At 46.4% G+C, this 27,500-nt stretch overlaps 3 protein-coding genes across 4 annotated transcripts in view; 2 read left to right on the top strand and 1 right to left on the bottom strand.

Moving 5' to 3' along the window:
* Positions 1 to 10,328, top strand: part of arid1b (AT rich interactive domain 1B (SWI1-like)) — a 69,819-nt gene extending 59,491 nt beyond the window's left edge. For both annotated transcript variants that reach the window (XM_031581466.1, XM_031581467.1), the window contains exons 15-22: positions 384 to 522; positions 2,709 to 2,878; positions 3,902 to 4,034; positions 4,864 to 4,968; positions 5,235 to 5,313; positions 5,676 to 6,462; positions 6,735 to 6,865; positions 7,134 to 10,328. In XM_031581466.1, coding sequence (XP_031437326.1) covers positions 384 to 522; positions 2,709 to 2,878; positions 3,902 to 4,034; positions 4,864 to 4,968; positions 5,235 to 5,313; positions 5,676 to 6,462; positions 6,735 to 6,865; positions 7,134 to 8,966 — 3,377 coding nt within the window. In that variant the 3' untranslated portion in view covers positions 8,967 to 10,328. The remainder of the gene's footprint in view (positions 1 to 383; positions 523 to 2,708; positions 2,879 to 3,901; positions 4,035 to 4,863; positions 4,969 to 5,234; positions 5,314 to 5,675; positions 6,463 to 6,734; positions 6,866 to 7,133) is intronic.
* Positions 10,329 to 10,947: 619 nt separating this feature from the next.
* Positions 10,948 to 15,263, bottom strand: tmem242 (transmembrane protein 242). Its single transcript, XM_012823877.3, has 4 exons — positions 15,143 to 15,263; positions 14,666 to 14,766; positions 11,913 to 12,050; positions 10,948 to 11,570 (listed from the first exon to the last, which is right to left on the bottom strand). The coding sequence occupies exons 1-4, from the start codon at positions 15,231 to 15,233 to the stop codon at positions 11,460 to 11,462; spliced, it is 441 nt and encodes a 146-aa protein (XP_012679331.1). The 5' UTR covers positions 15,234 to 15,263; the 3' UTR covers positions 10,948 to 11,459.
* Positions 15,264 to 16,069: 806 nt separating this feature from the next.
* zdhhc14 (zinc finger DHHC-type palmitoyltransferase 14) overlaps positions 16,070 to 27,500 on the top strand; it is a 17,437-nt gene continuing 6,006 nt past the window's right edge. Inside the window, exons 1-5 of the mRNA XM_012823836.3 lie at positions 16,070 to 16,911; positions 20,795 to 20,955; positions 24,152 to 24,310; positions 24,753 to 24,890; positions 26,351 to 26,399. Coding sequence (XP_012679290.2) covers positions 16,673 to 16,911; positions 20,795 to 20,955; positions 24,152 to 24,310; positions 24,753 to 24,890; positions 26,351 to 26,399 — 746 coding nt within the window. The 5' untranslated portion in view covers positions 16,070 to 16,672. The remainder of the gene's footprint in view (positions 16,912 to 20,794; positions 20,956 to 24,151; positions 24,311 to 24,752; positions 24,891 to 26,350; positions 26,400 to 27,500) is intronic.

Here is a 27,500-nt window from a genome sequence, read left to right as displayed (position 1 = left end):
AACACAATCACTTTCACACTTCAGCTCCAGTACACACCACTGTTATGATTCAACACACCACTGTTTCATCTTAACAATATTAGCTCGGTAACAGCTTTATCCCCCATGTTGTGAACATTTGATCATGGACAAGGAGATTCACCATCTTGGGTGATATCCATCACACACTGTTACCTGGTCTTCTTGTGAATGGTCCCTGGGCTAATTCGATTTGGAGGTGCTGTGTTGGAGTCCACTGAAGTGTTTAGAGCCGTCAGCTCCCTGTGGCAAGGCCCTGGCTCCTGGCTGTTCTGTAATGTAATACAGATGGAACATTGTTGGTGTTTTTTTTATTAATCTTTCTTTCTCTTTCTCTCTCCCCCATCCCCCTCTCCTCCGCTCAGCAAACTCTGGCTCCCTGCAGGGCCCTCACACCCCTCAGTCGACAGGCAGCAACTCCATGACTGAGGCCCCAGGCGACCTGAAGCCCCCGACACCTGCCTCAACGCCCCACCGCCCCCTGACTCCACAGCAAGGCAGCAGGTGTGTGTCTGCACCTCTGTTCGTGTGTGTGTGTGTGTGTGTGTGTGTGTGTGTGTGTGTGTGTCTGCACCTCTGATCGTGTGTGTGTGTGTGTGTGTGTGTGTGTGTGTGCCTGCACCTCTGATCGTGTGTGTGTGTGTGTGTGTGTGTGTGTGTGTGTGTCTGCACCTCTGATCGTGTGTGTGCGTGTGTGTGCCTGCACCTCTGATCATGTGTGTGTGTGTGTGTGTGTGTGTGTCTGCGCCTCTGTTCATGTGTGTGTGTGTGTGCCTGCACCTCTGATCATGTGTGTGTGTGTGTGTGTGTGTGTGTGTGTGTGTGTGTGTGTGCCTGCACCTCTGTTCATGTGTGTGTGTTCGTTACAGAAGAGTACTCATGCTCAGAGTTCTGCTTGGGCAGGTGGTGTTTGAGACGAGCTGTATGGTTGGTCTCTGGTTCTACGTTGTGCCTGAACATCGACATGGGCGTGAGCTTCCCATTGAATCCCCTTATAGCACAGCTGCATTTATAAACACAATTTCTTGCGGCAGCAACATTTAAAGACCCATGTCAACAACATCTGCTGTCGTAAAATGACGTAGCCTAGTTTAAGTGCAGTTGGATTCGCGTGACACAGCGGTTGTGTTTTCCGAAGTCCTTATGAATTCTCCTTCACAATTCTCCTTCACACATGACGTTTTCCATCAAAGTCAAGAAAAAGTGGTTTGGAAAAGATGTAATGTTTTTGACTATTCAACTGCTGCCAAGTATTTGTGGAAATGCTTCCTCGTTGTATGCAATTGTGCACAGAGAGTCAGATAATTGGATAGTTGAATAGTGGTTAGGTCAAGAACAGGTATGCCATAAATTTGGCAAATCACAGTCTACCCCGTTTACAATCTGAACCCACAGGGCACAAATGGGGCATTCAAAAGTTTGGAATCACTGAGAACTCTCTGGAAAGTCATCTTTTTACCCAATCCGAATTACTCCGAATCAAATCATAAATGTAATGTAGACTTTGTTAGTGATGTAGATGACTAGAGCTGGAAATGGTTGATTTTGAATAGAATATCTATATTTTATATTCATATAAAATGCCCTCTTTCAGCCACCGTTTGCCATTTATGTCAGCTAATCCACAATTATCATGTCTAAGAGGCTAATTCATTAGAAAACCCTTTTGCAATTACGTCTGTTTAAGGAAGCGATGCAACTGGCCTGTTTTTGGCTACTTCAGGATCTGGAGCTTCAGCACTTCTGGATTTGATTATGGTCTAAAAATGGTCAGAAAGAAAGTGCCTTCTTCAGACGCTCGTCAGTCTATTGTTCTCTGAAATTAAGACTATTCCGTCTAAGAAACAGCCAAGAAACTGAGGATGTCTGGCAAAGGTGTGCGCCACATCCTTCACTGAGCAGTGGAAACTGGCCTTCACCAGGATAGATAGAGAGACGAGCGGAAGGACCCAGTGCTGTGCAGACAGATAAAAGCATCAGAATCTCTCATTTGAGAACCAGATGCCTCACAGTCCTCCGCTGGCAGCTTTATTAAAGAGTACCCAGAAAACACCAGTCTTATCCTCAATGGCGGAGAGGCCCTGGAATGTTGGCTTTGAGTTTCAAAGAATGGGCCATATCTGAGACTGGCCACTGAAAGAAGACTTAAATGGACAAAAGAAAACCGATACTAGGTGGCAGGTGATTGAAAAGAATGTTACAGACAGACCAATCTAAGCTGACGTGTTTGGATCCTAGAGATCTTTGAGAGAAAACTATGTGCGGCGCAAATGAAAAGATGCTGCAGGAGTGCTTGACACCATCTCCCATGTTTTGATGAAGGCAAATATTCAAGGACCAAATTGTCTTGACTGTATTTTTGATACATTTTGCTCCTTATTTGATGGATACAAATATTGGGTGATTCCAAACTTTTGAATAGGTAATGTGCGTGTATATATATGGATGTGGTACAAAAAAGTTTAACGATCAGTTTAGCCTGTAAAAACAACACAAAATGTGTGAATGTCATGTGCAAACGATGGGGACAGGAGTCCCTCGTGCATGATGTGAGGCCTGACCCCTGTGTGCCCATCTGACCCCTGTGTGCCCATCTGACCCCTGTGTGCCCATCTGACCCCTGACCCCTGACCCCTGTGTGCCCATCTGACCCCTGTGTGCCCATCTGACCCCCGTGATGTGTGCTGCAGGCCCGGAGGCGTGAGCGTGCAGGACCCCTTCTCTGAGGGCAGCGACCCGGCCTTCCAGAAGCGCGGCCCCGTGCCTCCTGGCTCCCCCTTCCAGCAGGGGGTCAGCGGTGAAGCTGCCATGAGGATGGCCTTCGATGGCAACAAGGACCCGTACGCCGGGCCCAGGAAAGGTGGGTAGTGGTGTGGTATCCCCCCCCCCCCCCATTATACCGAGTGTTGAGCAGTTCTTGAGAATGACCTCTGAACTCGGATCATCGTAGTCTTGTTACAGAATTGAAGAGAATGTCCTCGAGTGTTAGTGGCCGTTGGCACTCATGGGTTTCACATTGATTGGGCCATGCCTACGCCCATACTCCCGACCCTGGCTACACTAGCACTCTGAGAAGACTGTTAAATGTGGTGCTTTATGTTTGAGGTTAGTCATTCAGCAACTGGTGATATCTAGCACTGAAACGCATATAGCGTGTGTTTCACTATAACTATCTAGCATTGAAACGCATAGAGCGTTAGAACTGTTCTCCCAGAAACTGAAACTAGTGGGGTGTGGGTTTTTCTCTTTTTGAATGAACAGGCTCGTGAGGTTTTTTTTGTGTCGTCTGTAGCCAAAGGCATTCGTCAAACAAGCCAAGATGTTTTCTGCCACATACAAAAAAGTATGACAGTTTGAGGAGAATGTTGGTTAAATAACAGAACATCCAAAAAGCAGTAGTAGATTCTGGTGACAAACATGCATTAGTTCTTCTGTTAGAGTGCTGCTATAGAAACCTTGATGTTGTCTGAGCCGTCAACCAACCCAAAGTACGACAAGAGCGCCCTCTATAGTTTACACCACATCACATCATCTGGCATGGCTGGTTCAGAGAAAACATTATGGGACGAGTGTGCAAACCACTCCATCTGTTGTCATATACACACTTTGTCACCTAAAATAATGTCACCATTATTAATGTGTGTACATAAAGAAACAATATTTACTGTGACTGTGTGTGTGTGTATTTCGTTTTAGCTGTCTGGGACGACATACAGAGCCTTGATATTGGAAGATTGATCTCATTGGTGCATATCATCCAAGTCCCTACCATCAGCCCTGAAACTCATAACTCAGTGTTTCAGAATGCTTCCGGCAGAACCCCATAAGTATTACAAGTCTCTTCTCTTCGTCTCACTCCTCTCCTCTGTCTTTCTTGCTCCAGGTGCGAGTGAGTCCTTTATGCCAGGCCAGATGCCAGCCAGTGCCATGCAGGAGATGTACCCACACGGTCCACCAGCGGGCATGGGCATGGGCCCCCGGGCACAGTACCCTTACGGCCCTGGCTTTGAAAGGAGGTGAGACACGTACACACACGTACACACACGTACACACACGTACACACACGTACACACACGTACACCCACACACACACACACACACACACACACACACACACACACATGCATAAATCACACCCATACACACCCATTACAGGGCCCGCAAAATTAAAAAAAATCCCTAGTAGACTTTCTGGCAGGTATTCTTCAGATTTTGGTTGCCTGAAATGAATCAGACTTACTAAAAAAAAATGTCCATGTGAGAACCATGTTTCTATGTAGAAAGGCAGACCTTTTGGAGAAAGCAATAAAAAAAAAACATTTACAATCATCAAATATGATCCTGCATCTTCTGCATCCCCTGTTCCAGGGCCACAATCTTGCTCATGCTTATGAAATAAAAAGAATGATTTTGCCAAGTTATTAAGTTAGCTTTCATGTGCGGTGGACCTTGCGTGTTGCCAGCCATGTTCCCATCTATGAAGTTGAGGCCCAGGGTTTACATTAAGGTACCCCGATGGGAAAACAGGACATCTGGCTAGCAATTTTGCGAGCCCTGCACCACATTACACACATAAAATAAAACATAGATACGCATATAGGGGTTAGAGTAGTCATCCTGGGGCATGACCTTTTGGTAACCTACTGGACTTTATACAAATGAAAGATGTGAGGAAGTATATGAGCCTATTCAAAATGAAAACGAAACATTACGTAAGGTTCTCTTAAAATAACCAAGCTTATTTTCAGTACAAATCTCAGAATACTGACCATTTTTATGCTCCTACAACATAGATTAGATAGACCGATTACCTGAAAAACTAACTGTGAACACACTGTCCATCAGACCTGAACACGTCATTGGGCCAGATGGAGGTATGGCTCCCCCTGGTGGCCAGAACAACAGTGATCCTAACTTGTACCCTGGCAACAGATTCCCTTCACATCAAAGGTAAAAACAGCATGGGTGTTTAATTGTGTATGTTTGTGAGGCTTCCATCAAGTTTAAAAGTATGTAATTTTTGCTGTTGTGTACATGTTTTTGAGTGTGGGTGTGTCTGTGTGTCTGTGTGTGTGTGTGTGTGTGTCTGTGGTGTGTGTGTCTGTGTATTTGTGTGTCTGTGTGTCTGTGTGTGTGTGGTGTGTGTGTGGTGTGGTGTGTCTGTGTGTGTGTCTGTGTGTGTGTAACATTTGTAATGGTGTTCTCACTTGTCCTAGGCATGGGCCTGATGGTTATGGTCAGCAGTACCCCCACGGCATGCCGTACGGACCCCATGGGATGTTCCCACAGCAGCAGGTCAGCTCACACCCCACTAAAGGGCACTCTTATCTCTTATCACTGCAGCTAAAACACCCCATAAAGGGCACTCTTATCTCTTATCACTGCAGCTAAAACAGCACCATATGGTTTGGGTGATGGATTAGCACATTATGCGCTAATATGCTGTGGCTTTTGGTTATAATGAGCCATATTCCTTGTGCTTGTAATATAAATGGTTTGGGATGTTGATGTATATCTCACTGTTACACATCCTTATTTCTGGTATTTTAAAGGTTATAGTACCATGTCTTAAGGTGCCATTTTAAATGTGTATGTCTCTTTGTGTGTGTGTGTGTGTGTGTGTGTGTGTGTGTGTGTGTGCACCCGTGTGTGTGCAGGGCTACAAACGTCCTGGCGAGGGCATGTACGGCCCCCCGGCCAAGCGTCACGACGGAGGTGAAGGGTACGGCATGCAGTATGGCGGCCAGCAGCCCGACGTGTTCAGCCAGTACGGACCGGGCTACATGGGGCCCGAGCGCCGCCCGATGCAGGGCCAGTACCCGCCCTACCCCTACGCCCGTCAGGGACCCCCTCAGCATGGCATGATGAGTGGAGCGGCCCCTTCCTCATCCTCAGGTCCCACTGCAGGCCCTCAGGGTGCCATGTGGCACGGCAGGACTGAGATGGGCTACCCCTACCCGGGTCGACAGGGCCAGGGGCCGCCCTTCCCAGGCATGGGCCGTGGCGGTGATGACTCGGAGGGTCGGCCCAGTCAGGATGGCACGTGGCCTGGTCATCCCGGCCAACGCCAGTCCCCTTACCCTCAGCCCCAGCCCTCCTCCACCGTCACCTCCGCAGGCGTCATGACAACCTTGACCAACCGCCCGTCCCCGTCCTCCTTCCAGTCCCCGCCCACCATGCCCAACCACATCTCTCGTGCTCCCAGTCCGGCCCCTTTCCCGCGGCCAATGGGCGGCTCCATGTCCCCAAACAAGGCCCACTTCATGGCCTCCATGAAGATGCCCAAGCCTGGGATGCCCTCGCCCATGATGGGCTCCCAGAGCGGGGGCATGCCCAGCCACTCTATGCTCCCCCTCCACCGGGATATCAGCTTCCCCCCAGGCTCCGTGGAGGCCACCCAGCCCCTGCTGAAGAGCAGGCGCAGGTTTACTGCAAAGGATATTGGTAGGCATTTCTCACTGTCTCATATGTTGGTTTGCATCCAGAGCATCATGTATATGAGGTGCATATTATCGTCATGTGTATCGTCAAATTCTGTATCGCAAGTAACTTGAAATATTGCCTTTACCAAAGTTAACCACAAGAGGGAACCACCTTCATTGTAAAGTAAACGCTTTCAAACACGAGGAACAGGACTCTATGTAGTTTGGACTACAATAGTGGTGAGTGCTGGTATGTTCACCCTTGACCTGTGACCTTGGCTCTGGTTTGTGAAGGCACTCCGGAGGCGTGGCGCATCATGATGTCTCTGAAGTCTGGGCTGCTGGCAGAGAGCACCTGGGCTCTGGACACCATAAACATCTTACTGTTCGATGACAACACCGTGGGCTCCTTCACACTCACCCAGGTGAGACGACAGCTCCAGGGCCAACTAGCTCAGGATCGTTTCCATCTTAGTCCATTTGAGCCAGTTACCTGTTGTACCTGTTATCTATCTGTGCATCATTCAAAGTGTGTTACCTAAACAAGCCCCATGTTGCTTGAATTAATTGTGTGGAGTCATACCAGATCCGCTGCTTACTACTGAATGAACCATGCTCTTTCTCTGTTCCCTCAATGTGTCCACACACGTTAGACATGTGAGTAACGTTTTCCTGGCTTTCTGTTCCCTCTAGTTGCCTGGTTTTCTGGAGTTGATTGTGGAGTACTTCAGAAGGTGCCTGATTGAGATCTTTGGGATCCTGGAAGAGTATGAGGTGGGCACCGAGGGCCAGAAAACCCTCCTGGGCCCACTTCCTGGTTCCACACAGAAGAACGCCACCGACTCCGACTCCGACTCCGAACCCGAACCCGAACCTAAGAGCCCATCTCCTACCGAGGAGGGCGAGGAGAAGAAACTAGCAGTGGAAACAGAAGGGCCTTCTGCCTGCAATTCAGATGAAGTTGCCAACTCTGAGAAGAAGAAGAAGAAGGAGGAGGAAGAAGAAAAGAAGTCAGAAGAGGTGGTGGTGGTAAAGGAGGAAAGCCAGGAGGTTGGATTAGCGGAGGAACCCGCTGATGAACCCGCTGAAGAACCCCCGCCCAAGCAGGCCAGCAAGTACGACCGTCTGCCCGTGAAGGTGGAGGAGCGGGACAAGGAGGCGGACCTGGTGGAGGACCAGTCGGAGCAGCTGGGGACGGTCACCAAGTTCACCAGTGGCCTGCTGCACTGGAGAGCAGGCGGGGGAGACTCCACCATGCACATCCAGACCCACTTTGAGCTGCGGACCGAGGCCTCCGAGAAAGACGGTGACACCACTGCCCAGGAGTCCAAGTCAATGCCTGGGCTTGATGGTCAGAGCAAAGACCTACAGGAGAAGGAGAGGAATGTAACCGCCACTATGGATGACGTTCTTAGCTCACGACCAGAGGAAGAGGGTGAAGGAGACATCGCCAGGGTCCAGGCATTCCCATTTGGCGATCGGCCGAGGCCGGGTAACGTGACGGTCATCGAGGACGAGCCTCGCTCGTGGGACGAAGCGCCGCTCTCGACGGCAGAACCTTGGCAGGACGCCCTGGCTCGCCGCTGCCTCTGCGTTTCCAACATCGTCCGCAGCCTCTCCTTCGTGCCGGGCAACGACACCGAGCTGTCCCGGCACCCGGGGCTGGTCCTCCTCCTGAGCCGGCTGGTGCTGCTGCGCCACGAGCACCCGGAGAGGAAGAGGATGGTGGCAGCGGCGGCGTCCAGCCCGCCCACGTACCAGCGCGAGGAACAGGACCGCGGTCGCGCCTGCAGCAAAGACGAGTGGTGGTGGGACTGCCTGTGGGCGCTGCGCGAGAACACGCTGGTCACCCTGTCCAACATGGCCGGTCAGCTGGACCTGTCGCTCTACCCCGAGAACATCTGCCTGCCCATCCTGGACGGTCTGCTTCACTGGATGGTGTGCCCGTCGGCCGAGGCTCACGACCCGTTCTGCTCGGCCGGGGCGCTCTCGTCCTCGCTCACGCCACAGCGGCTGGCGCTGGAGTGCCTGTGCAAGCTGAGCATCCAGGACGGCAACGTGGACCTGCTGCTGGCCACGCCGCCCTTCAGCCGACACGAGCGCCTCTTCGGCGCGCTAGTGCGCCACTTGGGCGAGAGACGCAGCCAGGTGTGCCGCGAGATGGCCGTGGCCGTGCTCTCCAACCTGGCTCAGGGCGACCCTGGGGCGGCGCGGGCCGTGGCACTGCAGAAGGGCTCCGTCGCCGCCCTGGTGGGCTTCCTGGAGGACAGCGTGGCCATGGCGCAGTACCAGCAGAGCCCACACAGCCTGCTGCACACGGGCCCTCCGCCGCACCCCGAACCCCCAAGTGTCAACATGATGTGCCGGGCCGCCAAGGCCCTGCTGGCCCTGGCTAAGGTGGAGGAGAACCGGCCTGAGTTTGTGCTTTACGAGAGCCGGCTACTGGACATCTCGCTGTCATCCGTGCTGAACTCGAGCGTGGCCAACATCATGTGCGAGGTACTCTTCAAACTGGGCCGCTCGTGACGGACAGCGGCTGTCGCCAGTCAGGTGTAAAGATCATAGCATCTCGCAGATAGGGGTGGGATTATATTTTTATTTAAAGAACACGCAACAAAAAAGTTTTTACATACAAATGAATATATAGAGAATATATATAGCTCTTTGCCCCATTCACAATCTTCATTTGGGATTTAAAAAAAAATAATAATTTTAATACAGATATTTAATACTTGGTGTTTTATTTCTTTTTCTATTCTTTTCTATGTGTTTTTTCATTTGTTTTAACCGAAGCTGATATTGGATGATAGGTCTGGTTAGTTTCTGAGGGTATTTGGCTCTTTAAATGTTTTATAATTGTGGCTGTTATTTTTCTGTGGGGCTTTTGTTCGTCTGTTTTTTGGGGGATGCAGATTTATTTAAATTGTAAGACATGTTGTAGATAGAAACTCTTGCCATGTGTTAAAGCGCTGACTCTACTCAAGATATACACGTATCCAGTTCAGAGAAAAAATGCATTGTGCAATAGGATGTAGTCTGGCTTGTTGGAGGGAGAGAGAGGTTAACCTAATGTGAATTCATATTTTATTGACCACAGGCAATATTTTAAAAACATTTTGCCCACCAGTATTGTACTGTAGAGCCATACCAGTATAAGAGCGAGGGGTTTTTCTTTAAAAAAAAAAAAAAAAAAATGAAAAAAAGCAAGCGATGGTGTTGCAAAACTCACTCGCTTTTCTGTATAAGCATGATCACAGGCAGCCAGCTGAACACGTGACCGTCTCTCTCCCTCTCTGTGTCCCTCCCCCTTTCCTCTGCTCCATCCTACAGTATCCACAGGCCCCTTTGTAAATATACATTTTTGGACATGCAGCGGGGGTTCTTTTAATGGTTATGTTTGTCCTTTTTTTAATCTCCAAGAGACGTGGTATTACAGAAAAGTGATGGCAGTTGATTCTAATGATTCCTATCGATGATACTGTTCTGTCGCTGGGTATTTGAGTGACTTCAGATGTGGGGGGTGTCTCCTCGCGGCTCTGTGCTGTTGTTACACTGGGGGCACGTCACAGACACGGATGGGAACCTCCGTCAAGAAGGCTGTTCTGGTCTTTGCTTTTATTGTTTTTTTTTTTTTTTGTAAACCAACGACAGACCTATTCAGAAACGTCAAGATGATATTTTATTCTGAAGGGACTCTAGAAGGGTAGTCCAGGATGCTGTTGATGCAGACTAACAATGGCAGAATGACTTCAACATGCAAACTCCCACAAATGTAAAATCTATGTAAACGCTCTTTTCTCCATTTGATTTGAAGACCATTGTTTATTCAGTATAAAGTCTTTATACTACATGTTCCACATGTTAAAAAGTAAATGTACATGAAATCTGGTTGAGCACTGTGATCATGATTCTTGAGTGTTTGGTGTTGTTCTTTAAACACATTCCCCACATTGACATTCACTCAAACAATATGAAAGAAAAAGTGACATTTAAATACATCAATAACTCAACATACACATCCAAAATAAACAAACTCGACAGCTTCAACCTGACATCACAGATCTATCCGGGTTAATGTAGCATGGACAGAATGCCTTCTGCACAGGACAAACATTAGCAGCGGTCACAAGCATCATTCAGGGATGACGCACACGCGAGTATTTTCGTGCCTTGTGCAACCATTTAAAGATTTTGTTTTCAGCCCTCTTCAGATGTCTGGACCTAGCATCGCTGGCTACGGCCTCCAGATAAATAGTGAACATCTGACTCTAATTGCAGGTCGTGAAGCATAATTGGCACATCATGCGCTGATTTCAACAGCACTACAACCATGCTTAAAGGGATCCAGACGACTGGATTTATTAAGTGTTCACGTAATAATGCACACACACACACAAACAGCTCACACACACACACACACACACACACACACACACACACACACAGACACACAAACAGCTCACAACCATCTTTTGCTCCTCTCTCTTGACGGTTACACAAAATCCAGTCTTTTTTGCTGACAACTTTAAAACCATCTCTCAGAATTAGATGTACACTTCACCAGCTTTGACAAGCCAACATCCAAAGTAAGAAACGGGAGCAAGAGCCGAAGGCAAAGAAATCTACCACCTCCGGACATCCGTGACCAAGCGACCTCTCGTCCCTTTTGAAATCAACCTATAGTGGGGAGAAATGATGACCAACTCTGTGGAATGATGACACAGTCTCTCCCTGCTTCCCTTCCCCCACTCCAGCAGTAGGCTTCAGCCCCGATGAGACCCAGGAGTCCAGCCTTCTGATCTCGCCACCCTGCATCAGGGGTCTCGTGTCGTATGCAGTGGGGATCTCCAAAGTGCACAGTGTCTTTCAACAAAAAAAACTGGGTCACCATGCTGTCTGACTTAATCTGACCTCAAAAAGGTCAATTCATGAGAGAGCATGGCTGTGGAGTCCCTTAAATCTGTTTTTCTAAAGTCGCCTGTTGGCGGCGGAGGCTGAGGTTCAGGGCAGGTAGGGACCTTATGATTTGGTCTGGAAGACGGAGTCCCAGTCGACGGGCTCTGTGTCGGCGACCTCGTTCTTTGGGATGGCAGGGAAGAAAGACTGCATCTTCTGTCTGAACTCTCCCAACTGCAACAGAGAGAAAGCTGAAGGGTTGTATTATGTGCAATAATGTGTACAGCAGTCAATGTTCAACTTGCTTTACAGGAAAGGCAGTGGCCACAAAAGAGGAAGGTCCCATGGACCTAATAATGTGTTGCACTTAAGGACAAATTCATAGGACAGGCCGATAATAAAAAGTTATAAAGCAGTTTGTCAAAACATTCCACATGATTGACAATAAGGTAAAAACAGAAATGAATGTAAAATGCCAGGGTGGAGGACCGCTGCTGTATTGGGAAATGGTTTGTCATTTGGCTATAAGACAGGCCCAGTTCAGTGCAGTCCTGGTGTGCACCAGCTGATACTCACACTGTGGACGCCCATGGCCTTCCAGACAGCGAAGCTCATCAGACCCACACCACACCAGGCATAGAGAGAGCCCCATCCCAGGGCTCGCAGAGCCAAGGACGCCCCGCTCTCCGGTACCACTGCAGAACCCACCATACCCTGGCAGAGGGGACAAACACACACGTCTATGAATAGGGTATGTGTTAGGAAGCACACGGATCCAGGGGGAAAACTTCAGAGCTTGTCTCTACACATTTAGGACATAATTAATATGAACAGCTGACATCATTGAGACTTGTAATATGTCATTTTTCCAACATGAGGGGTTTTTTTTATCTCATGTTCACAGAAACAGTCTCTGTAACAGATGAGGCTGGAAAAGCTGAAAATAGCCAAGGGGACCCGAGAGTGAGAACAAGACTGAACAAGCCCCATAGAAAACAGAAGCAGTACAAGCAACAGAAGACAGTGGCTTGAGAAAGTATGAAACCCCCCTGAAAGTCACCACCATTTTCTGTTTTACAAGATACTTACACATATGTATACTTTAGCAAGCCACTGTATTTACCGCTGGTGTTTTTTTCCCCATGCTGCTTATTAAATGAGCTATTATTAGAACTCGTCAAGACCCAGCCACAATTAGTCACTGTCTGCGTGTCTGAAGGATGGCTTGTTGTTGATAACCATCTGACTCTGGTAAGGCATTTTGTAGTTTCTCTCAAAACATAAAAACAAACACTGGAAAGATTTTGCTTCAACATCCCCCGACTGTCCAGTGGATTGCCACAATATAGAATTAGTGTGAAGTTTGCACAAGGACAAATATAATTGATATGAAAAGCAGTTTTGACATCACTGACCCACAAACAACTGCATAAAGTGAGTGGGTGGTGACTCATTGGGTTTTAGCTTTCTTTACCACTTGATTATGTTCTGTGGTAGTCGTATTTGTTTTGTGCTGGTCGTATCTGTGCTAGTCGTATCTGTTTAAACACTTCCAGCAGCCTGTTCTACGGTCACAGTGACCTCACAGACGCATACCTCTGCTCTTAATCTAATCCAGCCACTTTAGGAGCCACGATTAGTCAAGATGTTTACAGAGACAAACCCAAAGTTTAAAAATAGAAGAAAAAGAAAAACCGCTGCTTGGTGCACTGCACAATATGGCAAAGGTTTAGAATTGTGCCACTTCATTTTCTGTGAGGATTTGCAAACCTATGTCCACCCATGTAGACAAGTACATTTTCATTCTAGGTACACACCGACATTCCACTAATCAGTCACGATGTTACTAAAACTTTAAAGTGACCACAACCTCCACTGACCTTAAAGGTTAGCCAGTTGTGTGACCTTTATGGTGGACCTATACTTGTACCCGCACGTGTCACTATTGCATAACCTGCCAAGTTAACATGATTGAAAGTCGTGAGCCACCCACAGACAAACAATAAAATACAACATGTGCAAACATACTGTTACATTTGCACAGCATTTAGTCAACAGGTCAATGTTCGCCCCATAGAGGTAAGAAGTACGTTGTTGTGTGATGTTCTGCTGTTAACTGAAACACCGTTGACTGTAGCCTTTGAGGTAGAAACTATACTCCTGCAGGGTCGGTCTGAGCACAGTGCGCATGACGCACATGTCATCATCAGCACAGTCCACGCAACACCAGAATGTTGTGTCTGCGCAGACTTGTGTGTGTTGACTTCGCATGTGCATGCAGGTGTTCAAGCACTGGCTCGGGGTCAAAAGAAAACAAGATCTATTTATTCATTTAGCAGACACTTTTATGCAAAGTGACTTGCAGTACAGGTGCACAATGTTCTGTTTGCTCCATGGGAATAAAACTACCAGAGACCTGCTGATAAAAATTGAGTTTTGTTTACTAATGCTTCGGGGAATCATAGTTGATCAGATTAGCAGTATTGATATTTTAAGGTAACTAGCGATTGCTTTTTAGATTACGGAGTAAATGGTTATGAGGGAGCAGACAAAACTATAGACCAATAAAAACTGAGCAGTCTTCACTGTAGATTGACACGACCTTGAGATATTATTTCTAACACTGAGATTGAGCTTGCGCTCCGAGATGCGTCACCAACAGCAGAACAACCGGTATACTTTGGAGACACCATGCGCAAGTCCGTGTCCGCATTGCGCGAAGCAGTATCCGCGGGAGTATACTTGCCCCTTTACTGCTACGCAGACGTAGTAAGCCGCACAGTGCGAAAACGACGGTCTCTCACTAGCACTGCACAGCAGTATGTGTTTGCACTTGTTTATGCTATTGAGTGTTTAAATCCATGTTACGTTCGTGACAAGATAAATGTTGAAAATCCCTGAGTCTCACGGATAAAACTTAAGAGTTGACAGGTATGGTATCGCAATATCAATATGACAAGAATGACGTCTATACACTATCAGCTGAGGATTTTTCTACACCATTGAAATCGCAGCACACTTGAGAAGTACCCTACTGACTCGTATTTTGGCTATCTGCTCGACATGCAGGTAATGCCTTTATCATCAACTTTGAAGTTGCACAACTGACAGATTGAAATACTCCCTTGCTAAACCAAATTCTGTTAGATTTCCATCGGGTCATTCAGCGAAGTCTGTCCAGTTATGGTATAATCATTCGAATGATAAATTGGGTCTAATCATAGGCTATAGTGTTAATAGGACCAGCCCCCTGGGAGCTGACAACGTAAATAGTCAACTGATCACGTTATTCAATAGCAAGCACAGTGCGGTCAAGAGATGTCTAATACCTTGCTGAACCATTCGGGACTCTTCTTCTTCGCCAATGCCAGGGTGGAGCCAAACCCCGCAAACATACCAGCTGTTGCCACCGTGGTTAGAAAAGCACCACCTGTGAAACCACGGTCAAGGTTGAGCAATGTGAACTATCGCCAAAACAGGCTGACGTTAGTTGTTAATAAACAAGGTAATAGTGGTACAATCTTAAATTTGATTTACATTACTTTGCATATATCATATTAATGTTTTTGCATATACGTAAACTATGCAAATGAATTAACGTTACATGAAATCGATCGCACGGTAACCATCATACCTGTATCGAGAAGACTTGGCTACTGAAGTTACATAGCTAGCTAGGTAGCAAATGTAAGCTAAGCTGAACAGCTAGCGTGTCCAAGAAACAATTTACGACAACGTCAGCTAAATAACAACACCAACGCAGCATAAGGTACAAAAGATGCCGTTTAACAGTCATTCTCGCGCACCTGTTAACATCTGCATTTTCGCTTCATCAACCTCTTCTGCCATAACTTGAGGCTTGACTTTCAGTGTGGTGTGCTCTTTCTCAGCTGTCATCTTCAGCTTGTCCTACCTCTACAGCCTTCCGTGCGGAACATTTAAACTGGACTATGGTTCCGTGTATTTTTGTCCGTTTTACTGATGCTGCTGTGGAGTTCAGGTTTTTTTATGCATTATCGCTAGTGGGCTACTCTGTTTTCTGTGAATACGTCTGATGTACAGAGGTGAACTAAAAGTGTGGTAATTAAGAGTAATTTGTTGGTGACTAAGTTGGAACCTAATGTGGCTACGAGACGAATGAAAAATTGGCTTTACAACTCTTCGCAGCAGTTTGTAGATAGTTTACCACTCAAGGAAATAGGCTACACGAATAAAATAGTCATAGGTCAAGAGTGGGAACGATACATGGTATTGTGTGGATTTGCCTTAACAGCAAAAAATCTATGGAACAGTCGTTTAGATTTAGACGACGACGAAATTAGGCTTCTACGAAACGTTTCAAATACGATAAAATCATACGCGATATGATTAGCGAGATCAATATCCTACTACATTTCCAGTGGTTCAACGCGCGGCTCCATTAGGTTTGTCTGACAGGCTGGACTCTGATATTTGGTGAGCAGTAGCCTATGCGTGAAGGTGGCGGGCTCCATGCTTTTGCGATTCTCTGACTCGAGTTTCCACCCCGTGAATTAATGACAAAGGTTTAGCTCCATATTGCATGTTTCAGGGCTTGTTTCTTGTAGTGGTAAATTACCCTATATTGCTTTGCGCTCGTAGACTACTGCAGCAGACAACACGCTTTGTTTTCTTATTTATGGAGAGACGCGCTCAGCTGTTCCTTGCATGGATGTTGCATTTGGTGGCTGCATCCATCTGATTCGACGGATGTTTCAGCACATTTTAACTGAAGCAGGGTTTCATGCGATGTAATCTGTGGACATTTTAAAACCACCGTTTCTTGGCTGTCAAGGGATAAAAGGACACATGAAGGACGTGTTTGTTATTTTTCAGAAAAAACACGATTTGTCGTGTTGGTTGGATATTTGGGGATTGCTTACATTGGAGCTTGTATAGACATTCTCATTCGATGTAGGCTATAACATCGACTAGCGATTCGTTTTACATTCAGTCTGTAGCCAGAAACCATAATGAAATTAATATTGCAATGTTCCGACACAGAAAGCGTTTAGTTTAGTAGCCTAGCCTAGCCCACCTGTCGTGGTGGAAGAATATGTTTTCTTTTTGTCCTATTCTCTGCTGAGTTCAAAGCCTATTGCCCCACAGTGTCACGTGTGAGACAAAATGTAGCCTGTATGATACAATTTAGCACTGCCTGAACTTATCGTGAGAAGCTATTCTTTTTTTTTTTCTTGAGAAATATTTCTTAATTCACGCTGCCAAAGTTGAGACACGCATCTGTCCATTCCCTTGTTATGGTCTCCTGTGACTGCCCTTGAATTCCTTTCTGCTTGGGCCTCGTAAGCGATAGACAGATGCATCTCGGAGTTGATGAACCCGTTCGGGAATGTCAGTACAGTCAGGTCTGCACGCGAAATTCATCGCCAATGGAGACGCCACATAAGAAGAAGATCCATACAAGAAAGTGGCGAGTCTTTCCTGGACGGAACAAGTTCTACTGTGATGGGAGGATAATGATGGCAAAGCAGACTGGTGTCTTTTACCTTACTATGGTTCTCATCATGGTCACAAGTGGACTCTTCTTCGCATTTGAGTAAGTCATGAAGTTGTGAAGATTATATGTCCATACTTAAAGGAATAGACCATAGCATGTTTACTCACACTGACGTTCAGTCAAAGTAGAAATGACCTAAAAAAGTTATGCCGCTGTACGTTGCCGAGGTATTAAAATTGTTTTCAGGTTTGTCCATTTTCACATTAGGTAAGAACAGTTGTTCCTTCAATAGTTTCAACTCTGACCTGCAAATACTTTCACACACTTACTGACCTTGTCTACTACTAGGACCATTATTCTCACAATTGGTTGTACAAGACTGGCTGGGACAGAATGTAACGTGATGGAAATATTTTGCACTACAAACTGCTTCTCACTGCTCAATCGATAACAGCAGCACTCAGCCAACAATGTAGGTTTTCCTCAGAGATGCACTATGCCTGCCACTGACCTAACCTCTTCACCACTCTGGCCATTTAATACTAACCATTGTAATGACGTTAAAGTGAAATAATAGAGAATGGGTAGAATTGGTTAACCCTACATTCTCAGGGCATTTTTGATGAGTAACTTGTGTTCCTAGATGATGTTAAACTAGATGGTAGTCCCAAATGTATGTATTCCAATGCCATCTAGGCTCCCAGAGCTCAGATAGCTAAAATTCTAACAAGATGGTCTTGTGTTGTCTTTTTTGACAGCCCTGCTTAAAGCAGGAATAAGCCATCACTCATTCAGTTGAGTCAGCCTAGCAATCCTAGTTCCTTGGTCCCAACCATGGTTTTGGCAGACACAAATGAGTTTTTGTTCATTTCATCCATTTTGGCTCACAAGAAGTTATACTCTGCTGTAGATGCCAACCATGCCATATCTGGATAAAACTTGATCAATGGTGAACAAGGAAAAGTCCTGGCACTGAAACCCTGTGGTTTTAAAAGACCGTCAGGTATTGTATTTGACTTTTCAGTTCAGCACATTGTGTTTGAGGGTTGGCTTCAATATAGAATAGAATAGAATATAGAATAGAATTTGTATTAAGATCCATTGCATGCAGTTACGAAGACCTCATCCTGTTATCATGAGACAGAGCCAAGTATAGAAGGAGGGTAAGAACGGAGTATGTGCATCTAAGCATTATTCCCTTTTCCCCTACCTCAATCTTTTCATCTTTTATACGCTCCACATTCCTCACAACTTCCCAGATACCACAATTTGCTGTTCCCGTTTCCATGGAAACTTGTTCCAGCAGCTTTTGTGTGTGTGTGCACGCTCTGCTACAGCCCCTTGTCACCTAGGCAACCATGAGCCAACCCCCCGTCCCCAGTTTTAATCTTTTGCGCTCAGACGAGTCTCATTGTAGGTGGAACACGCCATAAAAGTAACAATGTCCCCCAGCCATCTGACTCGACCCTTAGGAATTAACCGTGTAAAACATCCACCCACGTGGTGGAAGGGGTACAGCAGTCAGGGCCTTGTCTTAGTGAGACTGGACATCAATGCTGTGGTAAAACACATGAGTGGTCACACTGTTCTCCCTTCATGGCTGGGGTGAACGCTGTGACTGTCTCTAGGCTCAGACATGGAAGTTTGTCCACCAGAAAATGCCTGGTGATTGGAGCATTTTGATTGATATTTGCCTGGAGGGATGCGTTGGACTTTGGGTGTTAGCATTGTTCCAGCAGTAACATCTAATAACATTTCGACGTTGATTCGTTTTTATGACCCTATGTCTGGAGAATCCTGGGAATCTGGGGAACAATGACTTTGACTCTATGGGCCTTGGCCTGGCCACAGATAATGAAATGTTGATTTGTTTGCATGACATTCTATCTGAGATCTCAGAAGGTCTCCAGATGCAGACGCAGTGGGAGGGTTACTGCAGTGAGGGACAGACAAACAACTGCCAGAGGCCAAGTCTCTGTAACTCACACCCCCGTGTCCTTGTAAAATGTCAGTTTTCATCAATACAACTCTCTTACTGTGCAGCAATTTGTTTGCAAGCACTCCACCATGTGTGGAGTGGAAATAGCCCTCTCGCATGACAAACATACAAAACATTAATTAGCAGTGCTCCAGACGCTATCATCAAAGATGGTGTTTCTCTGGGAAGTATTATGCTATTTTGAGCCCAGGGCTGATAACATCTTGCCTCTAAAATCTAATTCCGTTCAGAGGGTTCCAGTTACGAATAGTAAAGATTGCCAACTGGATCAAAGCATTGCGTTTCTGTCGCGAAAGAAAATGTACACGTTGTTGTTGTTGTTGTCCTTTTTAAAGGCTCAAAGCATAGCTATCTCCATTCAAGTGAGAGTTTAATTTTGGGGACCCTTTGATTTTTTTTGATTTTTATTCAGTAGCCTCACTATTGAGAGGGATTTGGCAGATGTGTTGTTTTTACCTATTTGTGATCTTGAGACGCAGGACTTATTGGCTGGTAAATTGACTGGTAATGAGCTTCATATTGGGTCAACTGAGTGTTCACCAAATCACAGAGTGAAAATAAATCTCAAAGAAATTCTTCACATTTGAGTGATTTTGCTAAATGACTTAAGGGCGTAAAGGCATTGCACACTGCTCAAAGGAATATGAAACTACTGCACCTAATCTCTCTGAGACTATCTCGGATCTCGCCACAATTGAATCTTCTGAGAAACAACCGCGGAGAATTATTGGAATCTGTCCCCCGAGCCAAGAAAAACAGGATCTCAGGCCACTCTCTGTACCCCATGCATAGCGGCTTCACAAAGATGAGAGAACTTTAAGTTCTGTCTGACTGTGCTTTAAATATAACAGTCATTTTAAGCCATCTGTAGTAGGAGGACAGAACATCATATCGACATACTTACATACACTGACTGACATTAACATACAGCCTACTTCATACAGAGGCCAATGTACAGCACTTTGAATGACATTTGTGTGTGGCATGCTGCATAGATTAACATACTCTGCTTTGTGTACATACTTCTGAGTCTGTTATCACATGGGTTGATATTGAGTGTCTACTCAGAGCAGGTATATGACTGATGAAGTGCTGTGAGGTTCATGTGTGGTAACTTCTGGCAGTATTTGTGTTTGAGGGTTTTCAGCTGAGCAAATACTCCAAAGGAGACCTTTTTAAAGGGATCTGTGTTTTCACTTTTGGTTTAAACAAATATTTCTACCTCCCCCCCAACAAAAACTGAAATTTTGCTATTATTTGCACACCCTCATACCAAAAGTCAACCATAACAGGTTTGGCAGTGAAAGAACTGGTCCCTGTTCACGGCCATGATGTAGTGGACGAGGGGAAGAGTGTGAGACACCCAGTGGCTTCCTTTAAGGTATTATTGAAAACACTGCCACTGTCCAGCACCCAATTCAATTAGAGGTTGGAAAGATGCTAGTGTGTACTCTAATGTAATTAGTGTTTAACCTAGAGCTAAATGTGGTATAATTTGACTTAATGTGCTTCAGGATGCTGGACTATATTTTAGGGTTACAACGTCTTTCCACGCAAATGTGGTCAGTCGTGAAATTTGCCACCAAAATAAAATGACTTTTAAACAAAAACATCAGTGTTTGGGCTAAACCTATTCAGGACTTTAGCCCACTCCACCACTTACATTACTGATTCAGGCCAAACTAAATTGTAGTAATGCACAAGTGTAGCATGATATCCCAATATCAAAGGAACTAGTCTTCCTCATGGTTTTAAAGCTATACTTTAATGTTTTGACTTCCTTTCTTGGTTAAACAACAAGCAGGCTACTTGCATTGTCTGTTTAGATGGCAGAGCTAGCATACTTAATAGAATAGTATGTATACTAGAATAGCTGAAATCTCACCCCGTAGTGGTGTAGTTGGCTGTAGTGACATGTGAGAAAGAGTCCTGTCCATTTCACCATATCAGTGTTTGCTCTCTCTCTATTCCCGCCCGCTGCAGCTGTCCGTTCCTGGCTTCAAACCTGACCCCGGCCATCCCGGCCGTAGGAGGGGTGCTGTTCTTCTTCGTGATGGGGATGCTGCTGAGGGCCAGTTTCAGTGACCCTGGCGTTCTTCCCCGGGCCACCCCTGACGAGGCTGCAGACCTGGAGAGACAGATAGGTAACCTCTCTGACCGCCGCGGCGCTCCTCTGCTCACAGTGTTCCACAACATGGGTTGTTTTGGTTGTCAAAGAATACCGAAAGTTTTCTAGCAAATTCCAACTCTAAAGGTGTGATTAGATAAGACAAAGGGTCTTTGTGATTTCTTTGGGTTCTTGGCTTCATGTTTCTTCTTTCTTTGTTCAGTTCATGTCAATAAATAGTTGTATTTTTAACGGCCAAGACAACATAGTTTTCCTTTCATCTGTAGCTCAGAACAAAGAACTCAACATCTGTACTGTTGGTGTTAGTTGTTGTCTCAGTATGCCACCGTTCTTTTTTTGCACCTCACCAAGACACCATACAAGTTAAATTATATATATATATATATATACACAATGTGGACACTTAAATCACTTACTTGTATTTTATTTATATCTTATCTATACTTTTTCCATCTGTCGCTCTGCTGCTGTTAACACCCAAATGTCCCCGCCCGGGGATCAATACAGCGTTCTCTTATCGTATCTTATCTAAAACTTGCAGTCAATACTGAAAAGTTTGAAGCATCAGTGGGTCCATGGGACAAGCATTTGTTTTCCTCTCTTAGGCCATTCTGTGCTGTGTCTTCACTAGAAACACCCCCTTGGCATAACCACTCCAATTAAACTCTGACAGAGTAGCAGGGAAAAGAAATAATTACTTTGCGACTGTTTCAAAGAGCTGAAGCTTTTTCGGTTTTTCGGGCAAGTCTATTATTAGATGAGGGCTTTGCATGGGAAAAGCAGCCTCCATTTTCAGCAGCTCCTGTGCTATTTTTAACCAGTGCGTATCCTGCATTATGCACCATACTTCACTCTGTGTTGGTTAACTGACGGTTCATTTGGTGAATACACTTCTTGCACCATTTCAGTCTTTTAGATGGAACGAAGCAATTTGTGTTATGTGCCGCGAGTTTCACTTCTTCTGCCCAGATACCTTGTTTTCCCCTTCTTAATTCGCTCCTAATCCCATCTCACTTGATAACAACTTTTCTTTATTTATTTCTTTCACTGGTCCACAGGCAAATTCCTGAATAGAGTTTCAATTTCACGCATTTCAGTTCTCATGACATGGTACTCGCGGCTGAACAAAGTGGCTCTTGCTTTCTGACTTTCTCCAGTGTCCTTCCACTCCCTCTCTCTCTCTCTCTTCCCTCTCTCTCTCACCTCTCTCTCTCTCTCACCTCTCTCTCTCCACTCTCTCTCGTTCGCTCCCTCTCTCTCTCTCTCTCTCACACACCCACTGTCTTACTTTCTCTGTCTCTCTGTTTCTCTCTCTCTTTATGTTTTTGTTTTGCCTCTGTCTCTTTTTATCCTCCTCTCTTTGCCGAGGGCCTGCTGAAATTACTATTGTACCGTCGTTCTCCATCTCTGTCAGTCTCCGCCTGTTCTCCTCCCGTTCTCCTCCTGTTCTCCTCCGGTTCTCTGATTGGGTTCTGTCACCTGGTAGACTGGTTGACTGGTGAAAGACGTCCCTCTTCAGTGCTCTGTGAATTGGACTGACATTAGTGGAAATGTGAAATGATAGCTCATCTTTCCTCTGGATATTAATTATGGATGCTGTCCTCTGGAGCTTCGGCGGTCTGCTCTCTCATTTTTCAAACAGGTTCAATATTCATCTTCTACCACACAGTCTGATTTCAAGGCATTTGGGGGCTTCAACTCATTTTAGCTCAATATGTAGTATTTTTCTTCCGAAATAGGGAGGCTTTATGCTATCTCATGTCTGATGACGGCTCAATTCCCCCAAATTTCAGCTCAGTCTCCAGCTGTTTACAGCATCCGTGTTATCTAATGGAATCTAGTCAGCGTAGCATCAGAGAATGTGCATAATTAGTTAGTAAACAAACATTTACCCACTTCAGGGACGTACTACCGATCCAACAAGACACGCTGCCAAAAGTTTTCCAAATGGTGCTATTGAGTAAGAGACTTGCCTCTGCTTTTTGTTTCTGCATACTAGGCTTTTGGGCTTACTAAACACTTTTGAGTCCATACTGTTTAGGTTGCTGGTCAGCTGTGTGGTTCTGGACGCAGGGCTGAAGCGGGCGCTGCTGTGGGTGGTCAGGGGCAGGGGTTGGGGAACGCTGTGGTAGACCACCATGCAGCCAGTGTCTGAGCCGCTCCCGCACACAGCCCTAGCAGCTCAGCTTCAGGCAGGGCTGTCTTCCTCCGGCTTGCAGCGAGGCTATTAGCAAGCTTCTCGTAGCCCAGGCCATTTCCCTCACAGTAGGATCTCTGGAGTCCACTAGGCACAATAAATCACTTGGTGGGAGTCAATGAGCTGGAGCTTTGCACTTAGAGGTTTGGATTCCTTTAGCTGTGTGTGTGTGTGGGTGTGTGTTTGTGTGTGTGTGTGTGTGTGCGTGTGTGTGTGTGTGTGTGAGTACGTGTTTGTGTGTGTGTGTTTGTGTGAGTACGTGCATGTGTGTGTGTGTGTGTGTGTTTGTGTGTGTGTGTGTGTGTGTGTGTGTGTGTGAGTACGTGTGTGTGTGTGTGTGTGTGTGTGTACCTGTGTGTTACAGAGAGTGAGTATGATGGCACATATTCTGTGTGTGAAACAGGCTGTGTGGGCATGTATAGCAGAGAGAAAGTGTTATTGCACGTGCATTGTGTTTATGTGAGCGAGAGAAACTGTGTGTGTGTGTGTGTGTGTGTGTGTGTGTGTGTGTGTGTGTCTACATTCGCAGCAGCTGTGCGGGTAACCTGCAGAGATGTTGAACAGATAAATAATGTAAAGTCAAGTAAACAGTGCCATTTCCCTTGGGGCTAGAGGGTTTGCGTGTGTTTGTTTGTGTGTGTGTGTGTGTGTCCATCTGTGTCCTCCAGTGACTGCTGGGATACAGAATGTGCTGACTTGGCAAGACCGCTCTGAAAACATGTGGCGAGTCATGTTAATGGAACATAGGCTGCTGGAGTGTGGGGACAATTAGGATTCCCAGACTATGTGAAGGGTTGAACAAGTTCACTCTGGCCTTAACGCCATGACCAGAGTCTTGTCTTTCTTTTCCCCTACCTGCCTTTCTCCATCTCCTGTCTCTCTCTCTCTCTCTCCACTCATTATTTTATCTCATTATCTGTCTGTCTGTCTTCCCCTCTCTCTCTCTCTCTCTCTCTTTCTTTCTTTCTTTCTTTCTTTCTTTCTTTCTTTCTTTCTTTCATCCCCTTCTTCTCAGATGCGACTAACGGGCCCAGTGGGCCGGGCTACCGGCCTCCCCCCAGGACCAGGGAGGTGGTGATTAACGGCCAGACGGTGAAGCTCAAGTACTGCTTCACCTGCAAGATCTTCAGGCCCCCACGGGCTTCTCACTGCAGCCTGTGTGACAACTGTGTGGGTGAGCTGTGTGTGTGTGTAGAAGAGCCAGTCTACAGGGTGTGTGTGTGTGTGTGTGTGTGTGTGTGTGTGTGTGTGTGTGTGTGTGTGTGTGTGTGTGTGTGTGTGTGTGTGTGTGTGTGTGTGTGTGTGTGTGGAAGAGCCAGTCTACAGGGTGTTTGTGTGTGTGAAAGAGGCTATGTGTGGGTGTTTTGTCTGGGCAGTGAGTGTGTTATTATGAGCGTGTGTGGGTAAATGTGCAAATATGCAAATGTGTTTGTTTGGGTTCTGGTACTAACGTGAGATAAAGTGGAAAAAACAAACCTCTCTTCGAAAGCCACATCACCACGAGACTCCAGTCACCGAAGGATTTAGCATTCATCATGTTCTGCAGTTCTACAGCTTGCAGTTCTTCATCATCAGATCAGCGTCACATGCTTTTTAACTTCTCCCCCCCCGGACAGATCGCTTTGACCACCACTGTCCATGGGTGGGCAACTGTGTGGGCCGGCGGAACTACCGCTTCTTCTACCTCTTCATCCTCTCGCTCTCCTTCCTCACCGTCTTCATCTTCGCCTTTGTCATCACCCACGTCATCCTCCGTGAGTATGACCACTGACTGCAATCACTCCCCCTGTTAGATTAGAACTGCTCCCAAAACACACACACACACACACTCTCTCTCTCTCACACACACACACACACACACACACACACACACACACACACACACACACACACACACACATATTCTTTTGTAAGGTGCAGATACATTAAGTAGTTTACTGTGAAATGTTGGCCAGGTAGTCATAAAACACAAAGGGAGCAAGTGGAGGGTCCAGACTCTTTACTGACAGGAAGGCAGTATTTATGGGCAGCCATATTGACCAGGGCAGCACTGTGTGGAGAAACATGGCCTAGACTGGAGGCAGTTCATCTCGGTAATGGATGGGATTGGGTGGGGTGGGGTGGGGTGGGATCCGTCTGCCTGCGCCTGTTGAAGGGTGTGCTTAGAGGGTGGGAGGGTGTGGGGAATGGGGTGGGTTGTGAAGATGCTGAGGCAGTGTTTTGCACCGCTGTCCCTCAGCTCTTGAGAGAAGGGCTGCGTGGTGTGGGTTACTTACTGCACGAGCACACCAACAAATCAGTCTTTGCTACACACACACACACACACACACACACACACACACACACACACACACACACACACACTCCTCTAGCTGCCATTGCTGCTTTATTCATCTGTTTCTCAGCCTTTTTACTGCGCGTGATTAGCTGAGCTGATCAGTGATTACCCCCTGTCAAGTGAAGGGGCTGTAATCGAAGCCTCGTGGTTACAGTCATCCCGGGCCGAGATATCGATCGATCGAGGTTATTTTCCCACAGCCTCTATGGCCTTTAAGGGACGTCTCTTAAGCCCTATGTAATCCGCAGCTCTCGATCTTAGAGGGTTACTGCTGATCTGGGACCAGATTAGCCCTTATAATGATAATGAGTCTAAAATCGAATGATCCCCCCCCCCCCCGTACGCCGAGACTCTTTGATGCCCTTCACTCTCCCCCTGTCTGCTAGTGCGGCTCTGTGGTCCGAGCAAACAGAACATCCTCCAGCTCAGATCTCCTGAGTTGTTCCCCTCACCCCTCTCTTGCTCTGCCAATTACGTGAAGGCGGCTGGCTGGGGACACTGGGGGAAGAGAGAGCGCCTCTGCACCTTAGCTGGGCTCAGCTCACAGCGGGGATCTCACAAAATACAGATAGCGCTGTGAGACGCTCAGAGTGTCGTCTTAATAAAACCGTCTAATCATTCTGCGTCACAGAGGGGGGGGGCAGGAGCCCAGGTGCCCTGAGCCTCTCCTGCTTCTTCTCTCTCTCTCTCTCTCTCTCTCTCTCTCTCTCTCTCTCTCTCTCTGGTTCCTGCGGTGCGTCTCCACTAACTGATTAACGCGGTGGTGGTGGCGGCGGCGGCAGCCCCTGTGCCTCTGTGATCTTTTGCCATTGTTCATGTGCGTGAGGTGAAGGAGCTCAGCTCAGCTCAGTCATTCAATCTGTCGTCCGTCTGCAGGGTCCAATCGCACAGGCTTCCTGAGTGCCCTCAAAGACAGTCCTGCCAGATATCCTTTACCGCTTCAGGGGCTCAGCCGGAGCAGGAAGAGAAGAAGTGGGAGTCGGAGTGTGACAGTAACACTTCTGGAAGCTTCTATTCTGTGTTGTGTTGTGCTTTGTATCTCTCTTTCTGTCTCTCTATCTCTCTGTCTCTCTCTCTCTCTCTCTCTGTCTCTCTCTATCTCTCTCTCTCTCTCTCTCTGTATGTCTGCATCTGCATCTCTGATTGACTCTTTCTGTCTTGCTCATGTAAGCGTATAGGCATGTACAAACACAGGCTCGCTAAGATCAATATTGGAGGTATATCGTCTGTATTTAAATTTACATATGGCTTTCTCTGACCTCAAGATGCAGGGTTTGAATTACATCTCAGTGCTGTGGAACGGTTTATTTCCATAACCTTACAGGGGTCTAGGGTCTCTCTCTCTCTCTCTCTCTCTCTCTCTTCCCTCGCTGCTTCCTATGCTATAGATCATGCAGCTGTCAGGGTTCATATTTTATCTAATAGAACACACAAACATACACGCACACACACAAACACACACATACACACACACACACACACACACACACACACACACACACACACACACACACACACACACACACACACACAGATGCTTTTGGCAGATCTCCAAGCAAAATTAAAAAAGACTTGAGAAGATCTTTTGTAATGCGCCAGGAGCAAGCGGTTGTGAAATCCAAGTGTGCCGTTAAGGATAGGATGCTCATGAATATTGCCTTGATAGGTTTCCTGTGTGTGTGTGTGTGTGTTCAAACTGCACACATGCCACACTGCCATGCTGTCTTACAAATAGGACCCAGCAGACTGATGTATGATGTATGCTAACAACGGCTAGATGAATTTCCCCAACCTTCCTTGTAAATGTGGAAGGATGACACCCAGGGTGTATTATATGTGGAGTGGATTGCCTTGTAAATCAATAGGATGTAGTTATAGTGAACATTTTATAGACACCAATGCCCCCTATGGAGCTGCTAAGGTCAGAAGCATGGCTCTTGCCAACATGAAGTGCACTTTATCTCAATTTGTCTCCATCTGTTAGTTTGCAGAATGTGTGTTCCTCTATCGCGTATTAACAAGAGCT

This window comes from Clupea harengus, chromosome 15, assembly GCF_900700415.2.
Source record: "Clupea harengus chromosome 15, Ch_v2.0.2, whole genome shotgun sequence".
NCBI lineage: Eukaryota > Metazoa > Chordata > Actinopteri > Clupeiformes > Clupeidae > Clupea > Clupea harengus.
The sequence above is the reverse complement of the archived record's forward strand: the minus strand, read 5'-3'. Positions and strand labels throughout refer to the sequence as shown.

What these genes read in the sequence shown, in the direction of transcription:
- tmem242 (XM_012823877.3), bottom strand. Translation starts at nt 15,233, where the DNA reads ATGACAGCTGAGAAAGAGCACACCACACTGAAAGTCAAGCCTCAAGTT. An exon ending in GTCCCGAATGGTTCAGCAAG is followed by an intron (nt 12,051 to 14,665) that starts GTATTAGACATC and finishes CCCCTCTGCCAG; the next exon opens with GGTATGGTGGGTTCTGCAGT. An exon ending in AGGCCATGGGCGTCCACAGT is followed by an intron (nt 11,571 to 11,912) that starts GTGAGTATCAGC and finishes TCTCTGTTGCAG; the next exon opens with TTGGGAGAGTTCAGACAGAA.